This window comes from Balaenoptera acutorostrata, chromosome 10 (assembly GCF_949987535.1).
Source record: "Balaenoptera acutorostrata chromosome 10, mBalAcu1.1, whole genome shotgun sequence".
Taxonomy (NCBI): Eukaryota; Metazoa; Chordata; class Mammalia; order Artiodactyla; family Balaenopteridae; genus Balaenoptera; species Balaenoptera acutorostrata.
The window spans coordinates 80,758,392-80,772,587 of record NC_080073.1 but is presented as its reverse complement, the minus strand read 5'-3'; the positions used below and the strand labels follow the sequence as shown (position 1 = coordinate 80,772,587).

At 46.6% G+C, this 14,196-nt stretch overlaps 1 protein-coding gene across 4 annotated transcripts in view; it reads right to left on the bottom strand.

The window, feature by feature from the left end:
* Nucleotides 1-7,684: 7,684 nt before the first annotated feature.
* The window catches only part of TFAP2B (transcription factor AP-2 beta), a 28,986-nt gene continuing 22,474 nt past the window's right edge, over nucleotides 7,685-14,196 (bottom strand). For 2 of the 4 annotated variants that reach the window (XM_007193864.2, XM_007193866.2), the window contains exon 7: nucleotides 10,966-12,366. In XM_007193864.2, the coding sequence (XP_007193926.2) occupies nucleotides 12,066-12,366 (301 nt within the window). In that variant the 3' untranslated portion in view covers nucleotides 10,966-12,065. Of the gene's footprint in view, nucleotides 12,367-14,196 lie in introns of all 4 variants that reach the window. The other 2 variants (XM_007193863.2, XM_007193865.2) reach the window with 2 other exon arrangements.

Below are 14,196 nucleotides of genomic sequence, written 5' to 3'. Positions count from 1 at the left end.
TCTCACCACCACCACCTTTGGACAGGGCCTTTTTTTGTCTCACTAAGTATCTTAGCACCAAGGCAGTTCTACCCTGACCAAGTTCTGAAGAATCCTGGAAGATTACATCTATGTAACTTTTATGAGTATAGGCAGCCCATATGGACTTTACTGGTCCCTAGAAACTTCTTCCTACACAACTATGCTCATTTAAACGAAAGAGCTACAGCTCATGTGCTTTATTTCTCTGTGTAAAGTAGGCTGTATGTGAATAAAAGGAAGGGGCTGCGAGGCAGTAGAAGGCAACATACAAAAGGTACTGTTATAATTACTGTTTTCTGTCTCATCATAATTATTCAGGGACTATAAAGCAATGAATAAAAAGGATACGTGAGTAGAATGACAGGGCGGGTCAGTTCTAAAGACAGTCATACTTTCAGGCCCACCACCAGTGGATCCAACAGGTGTATTCAATACAACCGCATTTACAGATCTAACAGAGCTGGAAAGAATTTATGACCTCCATTGCCTGTGTAAACAAAAAAAAAAAAAAGGTGCTTCTGGGGGAACATAAACTTTCCCTTCACGTCTATATATTTCATAGGCCCTTCTCTCATATTAATGAGATTTTAGATATTACCTATAGGATCTCTAAAACCCTTGCTATATGTATTTTTGTGGCCAGGTACTTATAAAGCCAAAGACTTGTCAAGGAACCAATTGGACAGAAAGGGAACTTAACGTGCATTTGATCAGCATCATGAATTATCTTATTAAACCAACCCAGGGTATGAATGACGGCAGGTCCAAAGGAGAATTAAAATCACCCACATCTTCCCCAAAGCTGAGAAGGGCCACAAAGGACCTAACTGATTATGAGGTTAGAAATTATGTTTTCAAGCTCCCATCTGGAGGCATGTTTGTTTCTTACCGTGTGAGTTTGCTCCTGAGTTCTTCAATGGTCTGTTCTGAAAGGGTGAGACTGACTGAAACAAATGCCTCTGTCTTCAGGACTTAAAAAAAAATCATTGAAAACAATGTAGGGATATAAATGTCTGTGCCCACAGCCAAGATAAAAAATGCAAAGTCTGGGCCACCTTGCCTTTAATTTTCTAACTGCTGTTTTGTAAGGCTGTGTCATGCTTCTCAGTTCAAACACGCTTTGGCTCTTTATTATTCATGGACCTTTTTCCCAGTCAGTGGTGTTGAATAATAAAACAGCCCAGGATCAAATGGGCCAATTCTCCACGCCTGACACCAACTGCTACTGTTCGCTGGGCTCTGCCAAGCGTTGCCTCTGATAATGAGTGGGATTTGGTTAAACAGTAAATTAATGAATAATGAAATATCCAGGTTGATCAGTTAGAGAGCACGCTTGCTTTGCCCTGGGCTAAACGCTTGGGGCAGAAATTACTCTCAAAAGGCACTTGCCTGGCTGCTGGTCTGGATAACTATTTTACAGCCTATTGCTTGACAGAATGCTGGGGAGGGGGGAACCAGTGGGGGAGAGGAAAGGAAGAAGGACAGAGTTATTAACAGCAAAAAAAAAAAAAGAGAGAGAGAGAGAGAGGAAGAATAACCTAGTTATCACCTTGTAGGTTTCTAAACTGCATGTGTGTGAGAACAAAGTCACAAATATGATCTGGAGAAGTCTGAGTTCTAAAATTCCCAACACATGTTTAACATCAAGGAGGAATGATGAATGAAAACAGTCTTCTGTGTGTGCCTGTGCACATATGAGATTAAACGTAGAACGACTGCACTGCAGACGCATGTTCCTGTGTACGCGTTCGAGTGAGGACATGCGGAGAAGCCATCCAGTGTCTAGTTGACAGGAAAACAATACCCTCATGTTAAGGCTTCATCCTCTGATTCTCAGACATACCCCCTTGTATGAGTTTTAGAATATTAAAAATAGGACTTTTCCAAAAACCTCCATTAGGAAAAATGTTTCACTGCAACTGAGATTCTATATCTGTGTGTGTATGTGCATGTGTGTGTAGTTTGTCACTTTTCAACTTTAACTTCACGCAAGAGTCTTAAATTGTTATGTAAGTTTATGAATGTATTAGTAATAGGTTTGCTCATTCAAGATCAGATACATGTTCTTTACAGGAAACAAGCTTTGAATCATCAAAAACCCACAGCAGAGTGCCACAGGGACGCCACATACTGAGAAAAACGTGTTATTTCACTCGATATTTGTTTTGGAAATGAATTTCTCTAATTGGTTATCTCTGGAATATCTTATTCTTTCAGAACTTGAGCCCCTTTCAAATGGCCTCAAGATGGGTGGACTTTGAAGTTTTACACAGTGGAAGCTGAAATACTTTTCAATAAATTAACATGTGGTGGGTGTTTGTGTTTTGTCAAGTTGTTTGGGTTTGGTTTGGTTTTAGTTTGTTCTTAGGTGCAAGAGAGAGAAGGGCTTTCACAAAAGTAGGGGGAAAGTGAGGATGTATTCAGGAACCTCATTAACTGTCCTCACAGCTGGAAGTAAACTCAGAACAGTGCCGGGGAGAGGTGGACATTATCTTCTTCTTCTGGTGCAGAGGTGACAAATGATAGGACTGTAAGAAAAAACTGCCCACAGCCTCATCGAGAAAAGAGCAATATGAATTACCTAGAGCTTCAGTGTACACGATTACCACACTCAACTCCTCAGGGCCTACAAAGCAGCAAGGCCTATGGCTGCTACTCCCCTAGTTTCATACTGCAGAGCAGTATCATAAACAAAGTTTTTACCTCTCCACACCAGCATCCAAACCCCTCCCCCAAGAAAAAATAAAATGCTCTAATTGTCTTTATTACTTTCAGGCACTAGTCACCAAACACAGATGTTCACTATTGAGAATTAAAGGAAGGGTAAAGGTCACAGGGACCCAGATCAGCTTGATCCTTCTTTGGACTATTTGACCCCATTGTCTAGAATGGCCCTTATCTTTGAAGAAGAAAAGAATATTTATATTGCACATAAAAGTGAATGAAATCATTCAGTGGGCCCATTTTGTTGGTAGGGCTCAGGCCTGTGCCGTACGCACCCCTTCCCTAACCCTAACCCTAACCCTAACCCTAACCCCTTCTTAAAAACAGCAAAAGGGAAAGTGCGTGAAACAACCCATAAAACGAGTCAACTGTGTTTCTGCCTCAAATCTTGGTAGTTTCCTATCTTTAGGAATCTCTGGCCAAAAGAATTCTCTTGAATGCAAGAGCCCTAAAACCTAAAAAACAAAAAACAAACAAACAACAAAAAAACCTTTCCTGGGTTCCTTAACACATGGGACTCCCCTGGAAAAGAAAATTCACACTGGCAAATGTTCTGTTGTGGATGTTTTTGTAGTCCTGCTATTAGGGAATTCCCATACTTTGTGTGTGCGTGTGTGTGTGTGTGTGTGTGAGAGAGAGAGAGAGAGAGAGAGAGAGAGAGAGAGAGAGAGAGAGAGACAGAGAGAGAGACAGAGAGAGAGACAGAGAGAGAGAGAGAAAGCCCTAACTACAACCCCCTAGAAAGGTCTCATACCTTGTTTCTGGTAGAATCATTTATCAATGAGGATAACATATACACAAAACTCAACCTGGTCCAAGATTGATACTTTGATCTCAAAGTTAGCACTAGCACCTTTTTTGGGGGGCGGGGGCGGCGGGGGTTGTTGGTTAATGGAGCACTAAGATTTGGTTTGGTTTGACACTTGTTTTCTCTGCATTGACTGCCATTTTCCCAGCCATTTTGTATAACCCCTCCCCGCCCCTTCCCAAACCTACAAGGGTGGACAGTTTCCCAGTAAAACCCACTGCTGTGTAGAAACTATCTAAAATCCTGTTTCCTTGGAAACTCGGATGATGGTTGCACTCACTTTGCCCACTTGAACAGCCACCGGCCCTTCCAGGTCATCAGGTGTTTCCAAGCGGCCCGGCCTCTACTTGCACATCCGGACGCCAGGTTCTAGCGTTCAGGACCTGATGGTTCACGCAGGGAGCGCTAGAACTCATTGGGTTCACTTGATCCGATCCTCCACCTCAGCCTACTTAGTGTTCGATTTGGGTCCGAGTTTCCCCAAAGACTTGCAAGCGTTCCTTCCACGCCTCTGTACCCCAGTGCTCATGTGCCAGCTTCTTTTCTCCAGTCACTTGATAAATGTCTGTACAAGAAGGAACATTTGACTGTTCCAGAGGTCAGATTCTGACCTCCCCAGCATATTCTACGCAAACACGCCCTGGATGGGCCCTCCTCCCAGTAAAACGCGTGGGTTAATGACATCTGACAGCCACATCCTTGAAACGTTTGCTAATACGTCCGCGAACAGGTACGTCCCGGATGTTAACTGGTGGTCCAGACACAGATGAATGCCAGGGCTGCCCTCCGAGCGGCCTGGGCAGGTCACGGTTTGCTAAGTCCATTGGCTATTATGCTGCTTTTTAAAAATTTTAAAGAGCATTTTTATGCTGAGGCCTCTCCCGGCAGCATGCGTGACCCCTTATTTGAGTCTGGACGCCTCTCGCCTGAGTCAGCTCCAGAAGGCTGCAGCCCGTCCGAGAAAACAGAAAAAGCGAAAAGCAGCAGAGTGGTTAGGAACAAATAGGTTCCGAACAAGTGAGCCAAAAATCGCCGCTTGACCTTGTTAGTTTGACACCAGCGGCAGCGTAGAACGTGTTGAACTTGTGTGACAAAAATGCTCCCTCAATCTCAGCATAAACAGTTTGAAAAAAAAAAGAAAAAGAAAAAGGTTGCCCACACGGCACCGGTTTGCAAACTTGACCTCAAAGGCGCGCAACGAGAGGCCGGACGCCCGGACCGCGCCCTGGGTAGTCGCTGGGCCCGGAGTTACGCCCCGGGGCGCCGCGGCGCGTGCGTGCGTGCGCGTGCGTAGGCGTCTGCGCGTGCGCGCTCGTTGACTCTCGGCCCAGCCACCCGGAGAGCGTGCCTAGTCGCGGGCAGGGGCGCTGCGTGCGTGCGCTCCGCGCGGGCAGGGGCGGCTCACGCGCGATACGTACGCACGCAGACTGGGCCCGGGGTGTGAATGGCTCAGCGCTGGTGCCCAGTCTCCGCGTTGCTGTCCGCGGCTGCGTCCTGGAAACGTGAGAAAAGGCGGTGGGAGTGCTCCAACCTGTGACCTGGGGTAGGGACCCGTGCCAAGAAAGTGGACCCGGGGAGACGTTTGACTGACCTCGCCCTCAGGAAGCGCTGGGATTATTTATGAGGCCTGATTTAAAAGTAGTGGCTGCCAGGGAAGTGAAAAAGGAGCTCACCCCAAGCTATGAGAGAAGATATAGTTGTAAGAATGCTGTTTATGACGGTATAAATCAATGTGGAGCTTGTGATGGGAAATAACGGAGAGCATGAGTTTGGGATAGACACAAGGAAACAAAGTCAAGAAGGAAAATTGAGTTTTCGCCCTCCGTGTTCTGCCCCCGCGCAGTTCCTCCTTTCCAAGGCGCCCACGATTCCTGCGGGGAAGCTGCGGAGGGGTGAGCCCACCCCGTGGCGGCTCGGGTCGGCTCGGGTCTTCCCCAAGTTGAAACGAAGCTTGTTAGAGGGCGAGGGAATACATGTAAATAAACAACTCAGAAGATTTATGGGAAGGAGTTCAACTTTATAGGACTGTATTTATAGAGCCATTGCTGGCTCACTTATAAATAGATTAATGGGAAGCTAAAATTAATGGACTTGTGAGCTGCACGTTTAATTTCTGAGGCTTCGACATGACAGACATCCGACTTCGAAGTCCACGCATGGAAGGCAGCCTGCGTCGGGAGTCATGAGCGCCCCCAAGAAGACACACGTCCCATCGGGCCAGTATATCTCTGGTGGCTCTAAGCTCTGGCTGCCCGGGGTCCCTGGGAAAGGACCCCATGGGACTGTTTTTGCAAATGAAGAGAAAGAATGTGGCCTCATAAAAAAAAATCGGCTCTTCTTCCTCCTAGCATTATTTTTAATCGGCCCATAAGCCGCTAATGCGGGCGGGCGAGCAGGCGGGCTTCTTGGCCACTGGAAGCCGCGCACCTGGGCTGGCTGCCTCCAGGTCACCTCCTCCAAGGTCACCCAGCGTCCCCGCGCTGGGCCTGTGGTCAGGGTCCACGGCCTAGCGGTTCCAGCTGCCGTTCTTTCCTTACTCCTTCTGCAGCCTGGTTAAGACAGTAACAAAAGGGCCGGCGAGAAGCTGTAACTAGCAGCCCAGGGCCATTTTGTTAGGCAAGGCTCTCTCTGGCTTCCTATCTTTCCTTCCCTCTCCTCAAGTTCTTTCCTCACATTCAGGCCCCTCAGGACCTTGAGTTTGGGGTAGTAAAGGTGACTGTCTCAGATCCTTGTCAAATAGTGGTGGAAAGAGGAGGTGGTGTGGAATTTACCTATGGAATAATAGATGGAAGGTCTGTTTCTCCAGAGCTGGTGTTAACCCTTCAGTAGGAAAACTTGCCATAGGATATGGAAATTTGTATAAATTTGTATACCTTTGTATAATCCTTTGTATAATCCTAGTGGTAACCAACCCCTCACTCTCCAAAAAGCAAATGAAAAGGAAACTCAATGTAAAACATTTGAGCCAGAGACAAAGGCATATACCTATTTTCTTTCTAGATAAATGGATTGCACGCCCTCTTAATCACACTTCCCTTGTTTTTTTTCTTCCTTCTACTTCCCTTCCCTTTTTGATTCACTCATTTATAATTCTAGCCATGATACCCCCCCCTTTTTTTAATTAATAGGGAAGCCAAGAAGTGGAAAATCTCACATAAAGCAGATTCCATTGTCCTTTCTGTCTTTCCCTATAGGGAAGTCCAACTGGGAATGAGTCACCTGAAAAACAGAAAATTGATATGGGAGGCATATTATTAATTAACTGAGTGCCAACTATATGCTAAGCACTCTCCTAAGCCAGGGTTATTGAGATTTAACTTTGCCAGTTATCCTTAAATGTATATACATGTTTCTGTTCCTGCTTTTTATAATTAAACTAGACAATGTTTGAAAGGACCTTAGGAGGCCCACATTTTACAGATAAAGACTTTGAGGTCCAAAGAGAAACAGTGACTCGTGCAAACTGTTTAACAGCTTGGACGGATTTACTTTCCTAGCCTCAGGGAAGACACCCAAGCCTTGGGATGAAATACAGATTGAGAAGATGTTTGATCACTGCAGCCCATTAGGGCTGGGCTGCAGCCCATTAACCCAAATGAGAAAAGCTCTGGCTTCCCTGGGCATCCTCTGAGCTTAAGGTAGGAAACCTCCTAAGACAGCCTCTTTCCTCCTCTGCTCAAGGGAGCTTTTCCTCATTCGTTTACGGAAGGCCTTGCACTGCTGGTGAGGTCAGGGTTGGGTTCAGTCCTGAAATGAGCCAGTTAACTCCCCCAGATCCCAAGGTATGGGGGTGCAGGAGCCCATACCTGGCCCTGTGGGCTTCTCTCCTGCACCATCTCCATCAAAGACATCATGGCAGAAGGCCATCCCACTAGCAACATGAAGGGAGCATCATCTTTGACTTGGACCCAGAGGCCCTTCGTTCCTGGGACACGGAGTCTTTTAATAACCTGGGAAGTAAGTAATTTGACAACCTCATTTTTTTAAAGGGCAATATAAACCAAGAGATGCAGTAAACATGAGCTTTTATTGCAAATCCAGTTAGAAATAGGAGAGAAGAATGTCAATTTGGAATTTTAAAAAATCAAAAACACCTTCTAGTGAAAACAAAAGTGTCCATTTTTCTAGGAAGCAAAATTTATTGTATTTATTGTAAGGAAAACACTGCCTGTGTTTCAATGATTGGGGGGGACAAAAAAATTCTTGGCAATAATTTTTTTCTGTCTGTAGAATTAAACAATATCTATACTCAAGAAACTGAAGATGAAAACACAACAAAAACACAACAATCTTTTTATTTATGTAAATCAGGTCAACACTGGACAATAAACCAATTTCTACCCATTACCATAACAGCTTGTCTATAAAGAACAGAAAAATTCAGATAGGATTCTACCTAGGGTCAAGCGGTTTGTTTTTTTTTTAACCACCCATTCACAGAGGTATAGATTCACAGATAAATAATCCCAAACTACCTGCTCGCCATATTTACACATTCCCATTAAATTAAGCATAAATAAATATATACAAACTTAACATGGATACCCTCCAGAGCTCTTCTCGTGAAGAGTCAATAGATTGATATTTCTCGATTGTGTGTCAAAAACAATGTTAGTGAATTAGAGACGAACTCAACAGAGGAGTCGATTTTGGCATTTCAAGAAGAATAGTGTTCATTCTACTTTTTAAAAGAAAACAAAACGAATTTTTTTTTTTAACCTGATCATTTAACATACATCGGCACAGGAGGGGAAACACTGTTTGGGCTCTTGAGGCAACATCAGATGGTTTAAGGTTATTTCCTTTCCACAGAATGTATTACGCATACAGGATATCAGATGTGAGGACAAACTCCCTATAAACACTCTAAGTAGGAACGAGTTGCCCTTTTAAGTAAGGCTTTGTACCGGAGGAACAGTGTGTAGATAAGTTTGGGGTATTTCAGGTTTTCCATTCGACCGAAGTTTTCATAGGATATAAAATAGTTGCTTGAGAGAAAGTGGTTTCCTTGGCCAAAGAAAATAAAACAGCCAGGTCTTTGAAAGGTTCTTCAGTTCTTTATGTAGGGGTGGAGAAAGCTAAGGATGTGGTGCCGGAGAGAAGGAAAAAAAAAAAAAAAAAAGCAAGCTAACTAGGGGAGAATCCTCGCCCAGAACAGCCCTTTTTTTCTCTCTCTTTTGCTTCCAGGAGAGCCACAATATGTGTAAGAGGAGGCAGGACTGGACACAGAATGGTCAGGAGACCTTTAGAACCTCCAAAGGAACTTGCAAAGTGGAAAGTGTGAGGGGCAACGCTGCCACGTCCTGACTCTTGCTTTCTACCTATAGCTCTTTTGGTTTGGGACCGGGCACTTAGGAGGGGGCACGCGGCTTGGATACAGTGTCTTAAGAGTGAGGGGGGTGGGGGTGGGGGAGAGCTGCAACTCACCTGTTTAGTTTGAAAACAAGACTCAAAGGGGCTTGCTTTAAACGTTTCCCTTGACTTAAAAGGCAAACTCTTGAGTTAATCCCACTGTTTATTGATTTATGGGCCCAAGGAAACCAAATCTTTTAATAACTCAATTATCAGATAAACGTAGCAGGCCTGGCTAATGAAAGCAAGGGGGCGGGGGTCGTACAGGAAAGGAGAAGTGAGGGAGGGAGAGGGGGCAGTGGGTTCTCTCCACGTTGCGTGGAGGCGGGGTGCGGGGGAGAGGTGCTAAGCGCTCTGCTCAGCCCGGGCGCCAAGAGAACGCACGGAGGAGGGCGAAGGGCGACGAAGGAGCCTGCGTAGCCCAGTAAGACAATTCCTACCCCATCACCCGCCTTTGGGAGCCTGAGGGTGGAGAGATTGCGTACCGGCAAAGGCGGGGGAAGCTTCCGATCCCCTGGACATTTAAAGGCCACTCGCCCTCGGGAAGCTGGCGCCCGGGGCGGCCGCTGGCAGCAAGGGGCTCGGGCAGCGCTGAGACCCCTCCCGCCTGCAGCCCGCGGGGCGCCGCCCCATTACCTACTGGAGCACCGGGCTTTCTCGGTCGCCTTAGCCCTTAGGGTGAGACCGAGAGCGGGAAGGGCCCGCGCGGCCCGCGGCCCCTCCAGCGGCTGATTCTATGTCCTCAACACGACTGGGCGCGAGTGGCCCCCACGCTCTCGGGACCTGCACAGTAAGAGCAAGGCGCGTCCATCGCGTCTCTCGCACGTCACACGCGTGGGGCGCGTTGCCCTGCAAGGAAAGGAGACGATGGTTTTCAGTGCGGTTTCTCCCGGCCTTTGGCAATCAGAATACGTCTAATGCAAGCGGCCAGGCCCTCGGACAAAGGCGCAGGCTTCTGAGCTGGGAAGAAATGGAGTGTCTACACGCTCCCTGAGGTCTAGTTCCCGGCCTTTGCACTCCTATCAACTCATCTATGGCTGAGCCCTGCACACCCAGAGGCCCCCAAAGAAACTGACGTGGATGGGCTGGGGTCTGACATCAGCCGTTGCTTGGGCCCTCCTGGTGGCCTGAAACCAGCTCCCTAACTACCCCCCCCCATAAAAATGTCAGTGCAAAACTCAGCAGGTTCCTAAATCCGACCCTCTAACCTCCCTCCTCCCCAGGCCAAGGCCCATGGGGCGGCAGACCTGAGAGTCCCCGTGGGTCCTAACTGTAAATCCTGCAGAACAAACCTCTGGATCTTTATCTTCAAGGGATGCTGCAAAGGTCCTAATGCCTACTTTGTTTAAAGAGATGCGTTCACGCACACTCTATTTAGAGACCTAGGTCATCCACTCCTTCGCCCTTGGGGATTTCCCACTGCTTTGGGGACGGTGAGAACAATGGGTTTCAGATCTTATTTCAAGATAATGCTCAGGTGAAGCCCAAGAAAGGAGCAGGGCTGCCAGAAGTGAGAGATATTAAATGTATGAAACTTTATCCACTGGGAATAGTCCCAGTGTATCCAGACAGTAACATTCAAAGCTGAAATACATCTCCTTTCACTTTGCATTATTTTACCATTATTGCCCAAAACAAGTGCACGTCTGGGAGGGGGAAAAAACGCCTCATTCATAAAGCATCTTGTAAGAAAGCAATTGTTGCTGAAACACGGGAGCTTGCACTACCCCCCTCCCCACGACCACTCGACCACTAGCAAAGCTGCTGCTTTCCCCACAATCACCAAAGAGCCCAAGGAAATGGAATCCGTTTTAAAGGCAAGGCAATAATGTTAAAATATTGGGCTCCAAGAACACTTACTCCTCTCCCCTAAAATTCATTTAGCAGCTCCCCACTTCCCCGGAATTCTGTGTTGAGGTATCTGTTAGCAACTAGACTCAAAGCTGCTTCAATCTCTTATTGGCCACTTTCTAAATTATTCCCTTTGAGCTTCTTTAAAGAAGTGCACCTGCAGAATTCTGACACACAGGCTTTGATTAAAAAGGGATCGGAATTTTTTTTTTTTCTCTGTACCTTATAGATTGTGTAGGAAGCCCAAGTCCTCTTTGAAGAAGCTCATAAACCATGCGGGCAAAGCTTTGGAAAACAGAAGAGAATGAAATGGTACATACCCCTCCGAAGGAATTACATACTAATCAACGTATTCATATTGTGTTTGGGTTTTACTATTGTTCTTAAAATTGGTAGATGACACAAATATGATAACAAATGCAAGATGCTCTGTAGGCAGATGCTGGCAAGGCTGGGAACTAGTAACGTTTCGGAAAAGAACTGATGAGTCTGAATCAACTTATTGGTCCGGATTTTCCTCGGCCGCGGGAGCCTCTCCTCGGCCAGCCGGCCCGAGAGCTGCAGCCACCGCCTGCGTCCCCGAGGGCCTCCCGCCCCGCCCGCCCTCGCCCTCCCTAATTAAGCAAAGGGCCCGGGAGTTGGGCCCCCTTGAGTTAAGGACACAGGGCGGGGCGGGGGCGGGGTCACCGAGGGGACCGCAACAGTGCACCAGAGGGCTAACCACACGCCTTTTCATCCCGGAAGATTCCCGTGACAGCCGGAGGGAGGGAGGGCAACGTAGAAAAAGGGTGGCTGGGAGAGGGGCGAGGTGAGGTGGAAGGGCGGGGACTGCCAGAGAGTTTCCTAAAAATATATTAAAAATTTAAAAAGTTCGTGCGTCTCAGTCAACCAGCTCTCAAAGCACTGACACCGACAAGGTTTCTCCGATTTTCTTCCAATAAGTTAGAGTTTTCTCACGTTTAGTCTTATGTTTATTTTCCAAAGGGAAAAAAAATCATGGTTTTCTTTTTATTATCAGTATTACTAAGCTCGAAAGAACCGAAGTGGAAAATCCGGACGGTTGTCTCCAAGTGTATCTTGAAATAGACACTGAGAACCGATACTGTTGCTCCGTGGTACGCCTCAAGTTTTTTTTGTTTTTGTTTTTTAAGTTATTTAGCTTTGTTTTTTTTAAAACTTTGATTGTATGTGTATTCTACCTAATATAATTCTTCCAAAGCCAATCCAATATTTTTAAAGCTAAAATTAAATTTTTTTCTGTTTTCCTTTTGTATTTAAAACATTTTTCCTTTTTTTTTTTTTTAATTTTTCATTTCCTGTGTTTCTCCTCCTTGTCGCCAGTTTTACTACCTGGGCCTTCCCCAGACGTGTGCCTGTTAGTGGTGGTGTTGTTCAAGAACATCTTGTCCATGCCTTTGAGCGCCTCGGTGAGATAGTTCTGCAGGGCCGTGAGCGCGGCGCAAATGGCCGGGGCGCCGAAGCCGTGCGTGATGAGGCTGAAGTGCGTGAGGCAGCTCTGGATCCCCGGCTCCAGGATGGGGCTGGGCCGGCTGTTTCCGATCGGCGTCCGGTCCTGAGCCAACAGATCCGTAAATTCTTTACAAAGTTGCCTGCAAAGGGGCGGGAGAGGAACAACAACAATAAGAAAGCAAAACAACAACAACAAAAAACACCCTCAGTGTCGTTGTCATTGACATTCTAAAGGAGACGCTCACAGGAGCCCAGAGGCGCCCGGTCACCGGAGAGCCGGAGAGCGAGGCTAATGTGGGCGATTCCGCTCTGTTTCCTTTCCCAGCGTTCTCCCTTCTAGAGCAGCTGGGACTGGAAGGAAAGCGGGGGTGGGGACTTTAGGCACCCCTTCCATCCCAAAGCCTGGCCTTTTTTCCACCACCACCCCCCCGCCCGTCTTTCCCCCTTCATTCCAGGACTGCATAAACCCCGCTTTGGGAAATGTGCTAGGCTTTAGCGTTTGATTTGCAATCTTCAGTAATTTTTAGCTCTTACCTGACAGTTCTTCTAAAAGCCCTTTCCCCCTCCTCTCCCCTGCCTCACCAACCTCTTGGTGATCAGACTCAAAAAGCCGGGAAAGAGTTAGGGCCCTGGGCCACAAGCCTGTCCCTGGCACAGAAGCAGATTGCTGGAGCCTTGCATGGCCCAGGGCAAGCAACTGTTTATTCCAGGAGAGAATGCTGATTCCATTCAAAGCAAAAAGCTGTTTACCTGCAGTATTTGAGAAGGGAAGTATTCCCACCACCACCCCCCCCTTTTTCCCTTTCTTTTAAAGTGTAGGCTACCGAAGATCTTTGTACAACAATATTGTTGTCCATATAAAAGGATTCCCACATTGTTTAAATAAAACCTAAAGGTAGATGGTTAAGACTCCAGGGAGGGTAGATTTCTATTGTTGAAGGTTTTTATTTCAAGGCACTGACAATTTAGAGGAATCTCCCAGCCTTAGAAATCCTGCGTGCCTAACTATGGACTAAACTTATTTGAGAAATGTTTAATATAGGAGGTGGACAAAAGGATTTTAGCCCTGAAGGTCCAATGGCTTGGTTCACCTTATGGTCAGAGGTATGGCATCCCAAAGGTCATAGCCTTTCACAGGCTGGCAGACTTCTCACCAGGGTGGTGAGAAAAGAAAAACTACAGAATGCCCATCACAGGCCTCCCTGGGATAGTCTGACACTTGGTGACACCTGGCCTGGCCCACAGGTGAATAGGGCAGATACCTGGAGGCCTATGTCAGTGACCCTGGGGTACCTTTTCCCAGGGGATTACTCCCAGGAGGAGAAATGGCCAAATTAGATGGAGAATACCTCCTCCCCAACCTGCAGCAGCCAGAAAAGGTGTTTGGCTTTAAGGCTGATGGGTAGAGGACACTACCAGGCATCCTCTCACTACTCGTTATGCTGTTCAAAATGCATACATACATTCTTCCAACCAGGAAGAAACGGGTAACAGTTCTGACCTAAATAGGGCAGTTCTTAAGTCAGAGATACCTCAGGATCATCTGTGGGGTTCAAATACACACATCCAGGCCTCCACCCTCACTGATTCCCACTCAGGGAGCCTGGGGCTAGGTCCACAAATAATTATCTTGAAAATGCTCCCAGCTGATTCTGATACTCCCCCCAGGTTAAGAAGTGCTGGCCTAAGAGAAGCCACAAGCACTCCTTAGGGAAACCACAGAGTTGTTTGTGGAATCCTGTCATCTAATTTATCCACTTTAGTTTTATTTTTTCCCCAAAGTACCTTTACTCTTTTATAAAGCACCAACAGTTCCCCTGCCACTAGCCACCAGGGTAAGGGGTAGGAGGGCAATTTACTGATAAAGATCTATTATATTGCTAGTTGGTACATCAGAGGAAAGCCTTCTAAAAAGACGGTGGGTGCCAGGTTTTGATCGTTGGAAGAGATGGTTAAAGGCTTTCCTGAAG